At 42.7% G+C, this 13,872-nt stretch overlaps 1 protein-coding gene across 1 annotated transcript; it reads left to right on the top strand.

The window, feature by feature from the left end:
- The first annotated feature begins 728 nt into the window (after positions 1–728).
- SCGB1D2 (secretoglobin family 1D member 2) lies at positions 729–4,277 on the top strand. The gene is made up of 3 exons (XM_025878342.2): positions 729–848; positions 2,779–2,966; positions 4,154–4,277. The coding sequence occupies exons 1-3, from the start codon at positions 794–796 to the stop codon at positions 4,181–4,183; spliced, it is 273 nt and encodes a 90-aa protein (XP_025734127.1). The 5' UTR covers positions 729–793; the 3' UTR covers positions 4,184–4,277.
- The last annotated feature ends 9,595 nt before the right edge of the window (positions 4,278–13,872 follow it).

Below are 13,872 nucleotides of genomic sequence, written 5' to 3'. Positions count from 1 at the left end.
CTATTGCCTGGATCCTGATGACACTGAGGTGTGATCCTTCCAGTTGACAAGTAAAACTAATGAGGAGCTTCTTTTTCTCCATATAGAGCCTGATTTGATTTGAAATATCTTTTGATATTTTTAAAATATTAGCTTAGAATAAGAAATTAGTATTGGGGAGGTAATCTTCCTCTTGGCATTGTCTTCTTTTGGGATACTGAAAACCACTCATTCTTCTCACTGGGGTCACTATGCTACTAACCTTTCTCCCTCACCTGCCCAAAGGGATACTTGGCATACCAGGCATCGATTCCCACTGAAGATACACCCTAACCAAGTTTAGTGGTTTGGTGATTCATATTCATCATTTATCCCAAGTATATTTGCTTTTCCTTTCCCGTGTGCCAGGCCTTATGCTAAGTAAAGATGAGCAAAACCAGAAGTTGACCCTGCATTTCAGGAGCTAATGCTCAGGTGCGGGGGGCGGCGGGCGGGCTTACATCACTTACCTGGCTATACATTTGTAAAACTACAACCTCCGTTTTTGCTACAAAGGAGAGGTGCATACAGCCAGCAGTGCCTATGAACAGGAATTTTGACCAAGTCATTGGGGTCTGTGACACTGATGAAAGGCATGAGCACTCAATAAGGAAGCTAGGGCTGGAAGCCAGGCCCATGCCCTAACCACATGTTTATTTGGGCAGCACCAGGGAGGTTCCCTAGGTATAAGTAGCTCTGGGCTCCCCAGTCTCCTGAATTCAGCTCCTAATTGCTCACCTTTCAATAAAGCTGAAAACTCAAAGGAAAATACAAAATGAGGTTGTTCCTGAGTGTCCTGCTGGTCATTCTGGCTCTTTACTGCTATGAGGGTGAGTATCATTTCTCATCAGACAGGCACCAGCCCTGGTGAGTATCCTTCTCTGAACTAGGTGAACTTAAGTGGCTCTCCTCTTTTTCCTACACTTGTGTACTAGCCCTCCTCCTCCCCACTTCATCTCCCAAGCTCAAGGTTCTTTTTGTCAGTTACCAACAACCTGGAAGTTTTACAAGAAATTCTTGTGGGCAAATTTTAAGAGTTTTCCACTGAAGCCTCTCTCCTTATCTGTGATTTGTATTTCAGAAATAAGAGGTCATAAGATTTAGTGTGAATCATGGCCTTTCCACTTACCAGTGCTTTGGCCTTCAACAAAATGTTTAATCTCTTCAAGTCTCTTCTCATCCTTGGGTTTGACAGATACCACTAGAGTAGCTATAGCAATGGACTGAGATTAACTGTGACAAGGGTCTAGGTTTGGCTACAGGCTGATGTCTAGTAGTTCCCAGACATTCTCCTTCCCAGAGTTTTTCAGGTGCCAGTTGAGTCCACAGCATTTTCACTCATGGATTCAGACTTAAATGTTACAGCTGGAATGGTATGGGGAGAGTTCTCACTTACAGAAGTGCTAGTGTTAGTCTCTGATAATAAATCTTCAAGGGGGCTCTGGGAATAAGCAGCACTCACTAAATCTACTAGTGAGTAGATCTCACTGTATCTACCAGTCCTCCTGGTTTTCTAGGAGTGCTCCCAGTATTTTGTAATAGAATGAGTACACTCAGAGGGGTGGGATTTCTGTTTGCTAGATTAATTCTGGCTATCTATTCCACAATATTTTTGTATGTCTTCTTACCCTTGATACTGACCCAAGTCTTCTTCCGTCTTTATTTCATCTATCTAAATATCTTCCTCTTTCCCTTTATTGCCTCTGATGTAAACCTCTCAAATTCTTTGCATAGTTTGACATCTGATCAGGGGTCAGATCAGTTCCTGATAGGGTACCTCCCTGGCTACAGCATGGTTACAAAGATGTGGAGTGTTAGAGAATCCACATTAAGAAAAGTGGTCACTTTAAGTCTCCCCACAGTTCCACTGGAGTCAGGAAAGAGCCCCATTCCCTGTCTCTCACCCTCTCTAAGGAATTCTGTACATCCATGCAGGAATAAAAAAGCCAGTCATAACTTTGTGTATAAGCTTCAAATGTATTCAAACTGATTACCTGGGGGTTTTGTTTGTATGTGTGAATTTAGCTTTTTAACCATATCTGCATCCAGTGACATAACCCAATTCTTTAGCCTCAGGCTGTCATCTTCCACCATATAAAGAGTGTGACCTGCTCTTCTGCAGATTGACCCACGGCTCCCTGCTCTCTGGAAAGATCTGACTCTACCATTCACTTAAAAATTGATTTTAAAATCTCCTCTAACCCAAAATCCAAGACAAAAACACGGTGTCATACTATTCAGGCAAAACGTAATTGTGTGAAATATAAAGAAAGTAAATTCCATCAAACCAGGAGAGTTTTGGAAAGGAGGGAATGTGACTTAAAAAGGATAAAAACTGAACTAAGGATCAGTAAGCTGACATTCTAGTCCTGGCTCCTCTGCTCTTCGTTATGAAGTCACAGTTTCCCTATTCACCCATTGTCATTGGCACTATAATGGGATGAGATCATACAACCTTTTGGGTTTCTGTCTAGTTCTTTTTTTTTTTAAGATTTTATTTATTTATTTGACAGAGAGAGACACAGCAAGAGAGGGAACACAAGCAGGGGAAGTGGAAGAGGGAGAAGCAGGCTTCCCGCTGAGCGGGGAGCCCGATGTGGGACTCGATCCCAGGACCCTGGGATCATGACCTGAGCTGAAGGCAGATGCTTAACGACTGAGCCACCCAGGCGCCCAGGTTTCTGTCTAGTTCTAACATCAGGAAGCCATGGGGGAAATGTGATTTCCAGTATATCGATTGTATTTCTTTTTCTTCACCAGCCAATGCGTTTACCTGCCCAGCCTTAGTAGAGGATACGTTGAGCTTTCTCTTTCAAAATGCAGCTATCTACAAGAAAACACGTGAGAAATATAACCTACCCCAAGACGCCATTCAGGCCAAGTTGGAAGTGAAGGATTGCACAGATAAGATATTCCTTGGGAATAGAATTCTAATTGCAAACACACTGGTAATTCCTTTCTTCTTTGTGCATAGAGGCTTCTGCTCAGCTGAGCAGCCAGGAGGGCAGTAAGGGTGCTGCTCTGTCAAGGGAACAGGTGGTGGAGGTATCTTCCTCCTTGCTCACCACTGATAGGGTGAACGGTGGCCACAGGGTGGATGAGATTACACCTGGGGAGCTACACTAAGCCTGCCTGGAGCATCTGGGCACCTTCCTCCTCTTCAGGTCACTTCCCTGGGTGCCAGGTTCCCCTAATGTCCTGAGGGAGAGGACACCAGGAGCCCCAAACAGTGATGTTGAAGGGCCAAAGCCTGACTGCCTCCTTACTTGGAAGCTTTCCTGAGGGCGAGTTCTCCCCCTCTGAGTGGACACAGCCACAGCAGAATCCCATGGGCATATTGGGAGTGTTGAATGGGGAGACAGCTGGAAGGGAGGGAACCTGGTCCTCTGTCAGCATGGAGGGCAGCTGGCGGGGCACTCTGCCAGCTTCTGCACAACCAAGACCTACTCCCCATACCTCAGCCCACTTCACCACTCCCTGACTACAGTGCTCTCCCTTATCGTACCCATGTCCAGAAACCGTCCTTCATCTATCTCTTGTTGTCACATGTGAGGGTAAAACACTTAAATTACATCTTGGTCTAGAAATAAAATAGTTAAAGGTGTCTCTCAGCCCATCCACTGGTGGATTTAGGACATAAGATTCAGTCATAAATGCCCATGGGGGCTGGGGTTTCAGTGCTGAGAAGACATGTGCCATCTGGTTGAATTTCCACACCATGAACCTGGGACTCTCCTGAAAGCAGTATTCCCAAAGTCCCCTCCCACCCCTGTTCCAATCTCTCACCCCAGTATTCCCACTGCAGTGAAAAATTGGAGTCCTCCACCCTGGGATAGCAGAGAAAAAAATACTGGGTTGCTCCTCCTTCCACTGGAAACTTGAGTCTTACTCTTGGGTCACCTCAGGCTTTATTTGCCAGACTATGAAAATGGATCTTTCCTGATTTGCATCATTTGTTGTAATTGTGTCAGGTGTATTTAGTTTACCATCCTCCCTGGTTTCCTGTCTTGTGCCCATTCTACTTGCCTTTTGTTGGTTCAAATTTCACGGGCAATGTCTTATGAGTAGAGTCTGTGTTAAGGTGTCATCCCCAGGAGCAGCATGACTGAACTGCTCTCTCCTTTATCTGTTTCAGGGGGAAATCCTGAAAAAATGCTTCATATGAACCTTATATACAGTATGTCTTGCAATGATCACTTATTCTTCTGGAAAATGTAAAGGTTTCAACATCTTGCTTCAATAAATCACTTGTTCTGCAGTACTATAAATGTCTTCTTATTATCCCACAGTCTCCAGCCTTGAGTTGGGGTGCTTTTTGTCATGCAGTGGACACTGGGTGTTGTCAGTAGTTAATGTCAGAGACCTAATGTCCAGTTACCCATGGCAGCCTGGGGAGCAGGGACCAAAAGAGGAAATATTTGCTCAGGAATCATCCTGCATCACTTTATAGATTTCCTAATCACATGGCCACCAGCAAAAATGAAGTTTCAGGGTAATAAATGATAAAAAAAAAATCCTGCTATGGTTTTGTAAGAAGGATACCCACAACCTAATTCTCAACGTGGTTCTCAACCAGCAGCATCACTAATATTGTGTCCTTATCACAACCACAAAAACCTACTTGGTTCTCACACCTTCACTCTGAATTCAATGTTATGAATTCTCTGGTGTACTTTGTTTTCCATCTACTTCTCAATTTTTAGTGAATCTCCAGGGTTCACCCTTCAGTTAACTCTTTTTGACTCTGCACATGCACATTGCCCATCGACACCTAGACCACTCATCAACACCTCAGGCTAATGCTTTTTCCCTCACATTCTCCTGAGAGCTCCAGAAAGAGCATCCAGCTGCCATCTGGAAAACTCCATACAGGACTCCACAGTTACTTCAGGTGAATGTGTAAAACTATACACACTACCTGCCTGCAGCCTGCTCTACCTTCCATGAGCCTTCCTTTCTCAATAGATTCCAAGCCATGAGGCACCTGATTAGTTTCCACTGGCTGCTGCAAAGCACTACCATACATTTAGTGGCTTACACCAATTATTTTCTCAACATTTGGATGACAGAGTGCAAAATCTGTAACACTTTGCAGAAATCATTGTGTCAGGAGGGCCACGCTACCTCTGGAAGACTGAGGTGAAAATCTGTTCATGGCTGCTTCCAGCTTTGATGGCTGGAAACCATCATTCCTTGTCTTGTGTCCCATCACTCTGATCTCTGCCCTATGAGGTCACACTGCCTTCTGCTTTTCTGTGCCTGTCAATCTCCCTTTGTCTTTTTCATATAAAATATATGGGGTTGTGGGGCACATGGGTGGCTCAGCCTTCGACTCAGGGCATGATCCTGGATTCCAGGATCCAGTCCTGCTTCCAGCTCCCTGTTCTGAGGGGAGTCTGCTTTTCCCTCTCCCTCTGCACCTCCCCCTACCCCTTCCTCTACTCGGGCTCTAGGTCACTCTCTCTCTCAAATAAATAAGGAAATAATAAAATTTTTAAGTACATGGGGTTTCATGTAGAGGACAATCACAAAAATTCAGGACAATAAGGCCATGTCAGAGTCTAGTTTTATCATATTGACGAAGTCCTTTTCTACCATGAAGGTAGCGTTGCAAGTTGCAGGGATTACAATACAGGTATCTTTTGCATTATAAAAGATAGAGCTTTAGAAGTTTACTGTTTTCACATTCCCCTGACATCCGAAAGTTCACTGAATTCTGCTCCTACTGCTTTCACAGCCTCACTTCTGAGCTTCCCTTCCTTGCCATCCCCACAGCCATCATCACACACTAGTCCTGTCCTGCCTGGCTTGGGTCAAATTTTCCTATGTGGCTCCCTGGGCTCTGCCATACTTTCCTGCAGTACATATTCCTCATTGACACCAAAGTGACCCTCCCTTCCACCTGTGAATCTGATCTCACTCCTACAACCATGAATTACTAAAGGTTATATGTTTACACACCTTTTGAGTAAAAGGAGTTTTTGAATGTTAAACCCAACTCTCAAATTATAGTCAGAAAGTGATAATACCTCTTGACTGAGAAATAGAAGGTAACAGCTATTTACTATTATCAATTATTAGCAATGCCTTTATAATAAATGTTTAACACATCAGGAAATATGGACACTCAAATTGGTCCCCTTTTGTGAAATACATTCTGTATTCAAGTTACATATTATGCTCAGTGGACACAAGGATTATGGAGCTCTTGAAAACTGAGATACTCAGACTGCAGACACACTGCTGGGAGGACCAAGGCCCACCATTTGCATTGCACACAAGGACATTCATGGCTCCATCCCTGGGCACTCCTTAGCCTCAATCCCTGATCACCCAGGACTCTATGCTCAGCCATAGTTGTCTGCATACCATTCACTCATGTATCACGCTGAGTCACTCGATTGTACCAGGGAGGTGGAGTTCTCTTTGCCTCTATGTCCTGCCTGAATAGGACAGCTTACGACCTAACCTGTAAGGTCCATTTCCCATCTCCTCTTTGTGACGCTCACTCTGAGTCACACACCCTAAAACAAATCTTTATACACAGACACACATTTCACCCTCAACAACACACACAGTACACAGTTTTACAATCAAACACAGAAAAACCCAGAAACACACAATAACACACACACACACACATACACACATCCTTCTGTTATCACTTTGCCTTTCTCTGATAGACTATTCATATCACAGAGTGGTTTTGGATAAATTAATAATGCAAAACAACAAATTTTATTAATCACCAATGTCGTTTCTAAAATACTAAGCATTTACATTCACTGAGCACTCTTATGGGCTAGTCATTATCCTGGAAGGTTTACATGTTCTGTCTCTCTTAGTCCCTACTAGCAGCCAGGAAAATAAAAGATTAATACCACCATTGAATGTGGAGATGAAGAATGTCTTCCTCAAGTGTTCCTCAACCCTGGCTCTGTGTTAGATCAATTCAGATTTCAAAAGCAACTGATGCCCAGACTGCTCGCCACAGCCACCAGGACCAAAATACAGATACTCTGCAGGCAGAACCCATGCAGTCCTCCTTTCTTCATCTCCATCTCCTTTAGGTGTCTGTGGCCCAGTGACTGGAGAGGCAGGTGCCCGTCAATGGGGGGAGAAGGACAAGAATCTCCGTAATACCCAGAGAACCCCCAGCATCACCGTGGTGGTCACCATGAGACATTTTGGATTTTATTTTAAGTTTTATTCTTATTTAAGTTATCTGTACACCCAATATGGGGTTCAAACTCATGACTCTGAGATCAAGAGTCCCATGCTCTTCCCACTCTGCCAGCCAGTCAACCCCTGCCTTGAGACTTTTCCTTAGCTACTGCTGTAAACCTTCAATCCTGCTCATTTCAGGGGTATCCATTAGTTCCTCTCTTATAAAACTAATAAAATTAAGGTTTTTATTTTTAAATAAAAAGGAACATAGGGCGCCTGGGTGGCTCAGTCGTTAAGGCGTCTGCCTTCGGCTCAGGTCATGATCCCAGGGTCATGGGATCGAGCCCCGCATCGGGCTCTCCGCTCTGCGGGAAGCCTGCTTCTCCCTCTCCCACTCCCCCTGCTTGTGTTCCCTCTCTCGCTGTGTCTCTCCGTGTCAAATAAATAAATAAAATCTTAAAAAAAAATAAATAAATAAATAAATAAATAAATAAACAGGAACATATTCCTTCATGAGCTGCTGCTACAGAGTGTGTGGTGAGACAAAGCAAGACCGCAAAGGAAGGGCTGGGAGGAGAGAAGTTGACAGAGTGATTATTTACTGCATACAGAGTTTCTGTTTGAGATGACTGCTGCAAATGAGTAGCCATTACAACATTGCGAATATACTTAATGTGGTGGAATTGTACATTTAAAAAGTTTAAATAATAAATTTTATCTTATGTATATTTTACCAAACACACACACACTCACACATGCACATGTGCACACACAGAGACTCCTCAGGCTATAGCTCCCTGACGTGGCAGAAAGATAACTAAATTGGAGCCGGGCCTGTAGTTCAATCTCCCCTGGACATACTCCTCCAGAGTTGTTGACACCTCAAAGTCAAACAACATCTGGTGTCCACTCACTGTTTGATTCGACTCCTAGATTTTTCTTTGTTGACATATGTCTAATTTTCTAGTAACTCTGACTCAACTCACAACTGTGTTTAACCAAGAACAAAGGATGAATGTATGCAGAGTCTTTTGACTTTGTCTTTGAGACCTCCATTTGTTCCCCTGGACACAGATTACCACTCTCTGCCCAGGGACTCCTCCTTGAATGGCTTCTCCCTGCATCCATCTTGCTCTCTACGAAAAGTCAACACCCTGAACACAAAGCTCCGTGTCTTCCGTGGTTTATTTCAACCAAACCTTCAAAGGTTCTCCATTTCCTGGGATATGAAGTCTAATGTCTCCATTCTGAAATTAGCATATTCAGGCCTGTATAGTTTCAGATTAAGACTTCTCCTTTCTTTCACTCCTGTGTTTTCACTCCTGCTACTAACCATAATTTCTGGCAGAGTTAGGGCCTAAAATTAGGTGAGACAAGAGACAAGAAAGTTCTTAACTAACTCAAATTCTTTTGCATTTAGTGTAGATTCTCTGGGACAGGCAGATCTTTCTCCTGTGGATCCTTTCATGGGTCTTCAGAGGGCCCAGATTACCAAGATCTCTTCACCTCCTCATGGATTAAAAATATCCCAAGTAAAACAGAGATCTGGAAAAATTAAAAATATAACCTCTGGAAAAAAATAAGAATGAGTTGGAACTCAAAGCAAAATTATGAAACCTAAGTAGTGTATATGTATCGGAAAGGATAAAGAACACAAATATGAGAGAATGGAAAAGCATGTTAAAGCATCGATCCAGGACACCTAACTAATAGATATGCAGAATGAGACAGAACACAGTAGGAAAAAATAATCAAAGCAATAGGACAAGAAAATTTCCTAGAAATGAATAATATGACATTGAATAACCCACTCACTCCTCACCTCAAAACACATTTCTGTGATTCTTTTAACACCACTCAGAAAAAGCTGTTTTTTTCAGAAGGAAACACTAGGTCATATCTAAGAATAGAGAATAAAAATTGATTCAACACAAGACTGGAAGACACAAAAGTTAGATTAAAAATTCAGAGGCTGCAACCTGTAATTGTATATGAATGGAATTCTATATGAAGTCAGCTATCACTTAACCATGAAGAAAAATGGAGGTTTTAGAAGTGCGAATCTTCAAAAGTTTTATCTCCAGTGAGCTTTTCCTCAGAAGGTATGGGAGGATATGCTTTACCAAAAAGAAGGAGTAGATGAAGAAAGATAAGGCATGAAATCCAGTCAAAGCAGGATAAAACTTAGGTTTTTATGGATGAATCAGAAAAGAAAAGTTTAAAACAATATTGAGGACACGCTAAAACCAGAAGACACAGTGAAAGAAGTTGTAGAGGAGTATGAGTCCACGTGGTGTGGATAATAATAGGGACGGCTCCAGCGCTCCTCAGTGGAAGCTGTTTTCAATAGTTTCCTTTTTCAACAGTGCTTCCATATCACCATTTTAAAATGAAAATTTTGAGGGGCACCTGGCTGGTGTAGTCATAAGAGTATGAGACACTTGAGCTCTGGATTGTGAGTTGGACCCCATGTGGGGTGTACAGATTACTAAAAATAAGTAAACTTAAAAAAATAAGATGAAATTTTTGAAAAATACAAGAAGTTGTTATAAATGAAAAGGAAGGACAAGAGAGAAGAGGCAAAAAAAATTCATCAGAGAAAATTTTGGCCAAAACTATGTTATGATTCAGCAAATTATCTCAGGCCAACAATGAATCTACACTGCACCAAACATAGGAGCAATTTATGTATTTTATTGGAAGAATTAATGGATTTCCTTAAGGAATTAATTATCATGTCAAATGACAAGACATAAAAGAAGTGAAAAAGATATCAATATATCCCTGAGAATGAGATTCTACCATAGAATTCAAAGGCCTTAAGACATTCAGCCAAGAACAAAGCCCTTATGAGCAGAACCTTCTCCCTGAAGGAAGACTTTGGGAGGAGGTGAGGACTGAGGACTGAGTTGGATTTTGAAGGGCAAAGAGGATGTGGATGACAGGATGGAGAAACCAAGGCCCTCCGTGAACAAGAACAAGATGAGATCTGCGCACTCAATGACACAGATGCCCTCAGTCCGGCCGGCATCTGTCTGCACTGGGGCTCCACTCACTGTCCACTTAGTGTGAGGATACCTAGCACTACTGATATTTTGCCACAGGGCAAGTGCTTTTAGTGATTTCTCTAACACTGAGTTTCTCAACCAAGGCTCTATTGACATTTGAGGATGAAAAGGTCCTTTTTGAGTAAATGTCCTAAGCATCCCAGGTTGCTTAAGAAGAGCACTAGTCTCTACCCATTTGATGCCATTAGCATACCACCTACCCTGTGGGGACACCCAAAACATCTCCAGACATTGACAAATGCCTACAATATAGAAGGAAGGAGAGAGAGTCAGTCAGCTTCAGTAGAAAATCATTGTTCTCATAGTACAAATACTTATATCAGTTCTGCCATATCATCCTTGTAATTCCCCTGAGGACCAGAGCTTTACAACTGTGTGTTCCTAGCAAGAAAAGTTGGGCACATAGTGGAGGGAAAATTACTAACTCAATATAGATAATGGTGTAGATATCTAATGATCCATATGAACTGTCACGGGTAAATGGGGATAAAATGCCAAATCACACATTTCTTGGTAATGTCAAGTTGTGCAAAGATCAGGGTTTTGGTGAATGAGCCAAGGACAATTCACTGGAGGAAACAATTGATCCTGGCTTGGCTTCCAAATCCGGCTTGCGGCCCCAAGTCATCACATTGATCCGGGAGAGATTGGATCAAAGTTACATTGGTTCAAGGTAGTGGTTATTTCTGCCAGCCCTCTCCCGATTGTGATACCAAAGTCCTCATCTAGGAACATAAACAAGGTGGTGTTAGCACCAGAATGACAGGATGGTGACTGGTTTTAGTGTGGGGTTTGATCCCTGACTTCACTAAAGATTCAGATTTAAATGCACACTTCTTTCTAAATAGACCTAATAATATAACGTGTAATATAATCAGTGAAATCTTTCTATACATTCAAAATCTGTCCTGAAAATCAGTTACAAAACAATTAAGTAAGCACCTACTGTATCACTGCCATCACACAAAGACCAGAGGTGCACAGGAGTACACTGTGGGAGCATAACAGGGAGGAAGGACCATGGGTACAGGATCCTGGAGATGTCAGGAGAGAGCTAACACAGAGCCAAGGAGTCTTGGCAAGGGAGATCCCGAGAGATTCAAGTGAAGGAGAGGGGACAAGAAGGGCTGCCTTTGATGTGACATTGGGAAGGAATAGGGAGTTTTAACCCACTGAGACTGAGGCAAGGACAGTGGCGAGGGGAGTCCACAGGGTGCAATGGCCTCAGCAGAAAACTGGTGGGCCTACACAGAAATCAACCTGGAGTGCATATATGGCAATTCTGTGTGTCAAGATCACAAAAATCCATTTGAGCCATAAGATGAAAATCCATAATATTCAAATTAAGGAGATCAATAGTGTTGAGAGCTATTTCTCAGCCAGAACACTTGGGTCCTTACCCTGGCTGCCACCCACAAGTGTGAGCTGATGGTCAACTTACTTGACCTCTCTTGTCCCACTGTCAGCAGCTGGGGAGAAATGATATGCCCACTTCATGGGGAGGTGTTGGGGGAGAGGACATGACCTCCAGTTGACCCATAGCTGGACCCAGGCAATTGGAGGCTCCTCACCACCCTCCCTTTCCTTGGAATGCAGGTTCTACTTGCCTGCTCCACTCCCAGAAGCGGCTCCAAGCACAATGCCTTGAAAGAGTGATCTGGTGTTGATACCATCTGAACTGGGTATGTGACTGAACCCATTTAAGGCCTCTCTGTAAACTTTCTGATTCTGGCAGGTGGGTGTGGAGATTTACCCTTTTTGTGACTACCCAAGACAACCTTCTTATGTAAGATCCCTTGCTCATTAAACCCGCCACATATAACCCAGAGTGGCCGGCCTTTTCTTCGGTTTCTCCCTACACTCTGTGTACTGGGGCTGCCTTCAGATTACACGTGGAAAGCTACAGAAGAGGTTGCAAACCAAGGAAGGGTGACAACACATCTCAGTTTTCTCAGAAGAATCCTGGTTTATGCTGCTCTCCTGGCATGCCTTCTATTTTGGGACCTCTTTCACACTCTAAATTACCCCCTTCGGGCCAATAAATGTCATCATCCTCCTACGCATTAGGTTGTTTTTGAAGGATGTTTGCTCCAGTGCCTTCCCTCAAGTGACCATTCTATTATTGTTTGTCATTCATGTTTTACTGAATTTTGAAAACATAAACACCCACTGCTGCTGGGCTTTGAGAAGATTAATACACCACAGTATGTGGAATATGTTTGACAGAGAAGTTCTGTGTAAATTATATCTCAATAAAACTCTTCCAAAAAGAATTCAGAAGAGTACCAAGTAAGCATGGATCAAAATAGTGCTTTTTGTTCAAACACAGGACTTTTACCTCAGATCTCAACATGAACTTCTCTAGGTCTTTCAGAGTATGTGAAGTTCAACCAAGTTTCCAGTGGTCTTATATGGTCCTGGTAGTCCTTCAGGGTTTATCATAAGAGCTTTCTCAATTTTATAAAATGAATCACTAGCAGCTGCCATGTACACAGCACTCTTCTGTGCCCAGCCCTGTTCTGAGGTCTTATGACAATCCCAGGACCATTCCCTGGGTACAAAGAGATGCAGCCTTGAAATCTCCATAGCAGGCTTGGCCCATGGAAAGTAGTGGGCCTGGTCTAAGAATGGCCTAGTTACTGTGAACAGCCAACATCTCACTGCCTTCAAGATGTCTCCAAGGCCAGGGCCTTTCCTACTATTTCTGGCCTGGGTAACTCCATCCTTCCCCAAGTTCTAGACTTTGGCATGATAATGAGGAAGAGGTTTGCTTCCAAAGAACGTGCCTGAGGTTAATGTCCCAAGCCATGCAGGTGAGGGGCAGAGCCAGTTTTACAGAATGAGTGAAAAAAAAAATGTGGGTATCTTGTCTCCAAATACTGCTAAGTTGATCCATATCAGTAACTCACAATTCAAAAACACTTATCTGGGCTCTCTATTCTGTTCCATTGACCTATGTGTCTGTTTTTGTGCCACTACCATGCTGTCTTGGTGATCACAGCTTTGTAATAGAGCTTACAATCAGGCCACGTGATGCCCCCAGCTTTGGTTTTCTTTTTCAACATTTCCTTGGTGATTCAGGGTCTTTTCTGGTTCCATAAAAGTTTTAAGATTATTTGTGCCAGCACTTTGAAAAATGCCATTGGCATTTTGATCAGGATGGCATTGAAAGTATAGATTGCTCTGGGCAGCATAGACATTTTGACAATGTTTGTTCTTCCTATCCATGAATATGGAATGTTTTTCGATCTTTTTGCTTCTTCTTCAATTTCTTTCATAAGTGTTCTGTAGTTTCTAGAGTACAGATCCTTTATCTCTTTGGTTAGGTTTATTCCAAGGGATCTTATGGTTTTTGATGCTATTGTAAATAGAATCGATTCCCTAATTTCTCTTTCTACAGTTACATTGTTAGTGTATAGGAAAGAACTGATTTCTGTGCATTGATTTTGTATCCTGCCACATTACTGAGTTGCTGTATCAGTTCTAGTAATTTGGGGACGGAGTCTTTTGGGTTTTCCACATAAAGTATCATGTCATCTGTGAAGAGAGAGAATTTGACTTCTCCTTTGCCAATATGAATACCTTTTATTTCTTTTTGTTGTCTGATTGCTGTTGCTAG

Source organism: Callorhinus ursinus, unplaced genomic scaffold, assembly GCF_003265705.2.
Source record: "Callorhinus ursinus isolate GAN/ISIS: 27379988/994484 unplaced genomic scaffold, GSC_fseal_2.0 scaffold51, whole genome shotgun sequence".
In the NCBI taxonomy this organism is placed as follows: Eukaryota; Metazoa; Chordata; class Mammalia; order Carnivora; family Otariidae; genus Callorhinus; species Callorhinus ursinus.
This window is presented reverse-complemented; position numbering and strand designations above follow the sequence as displayed.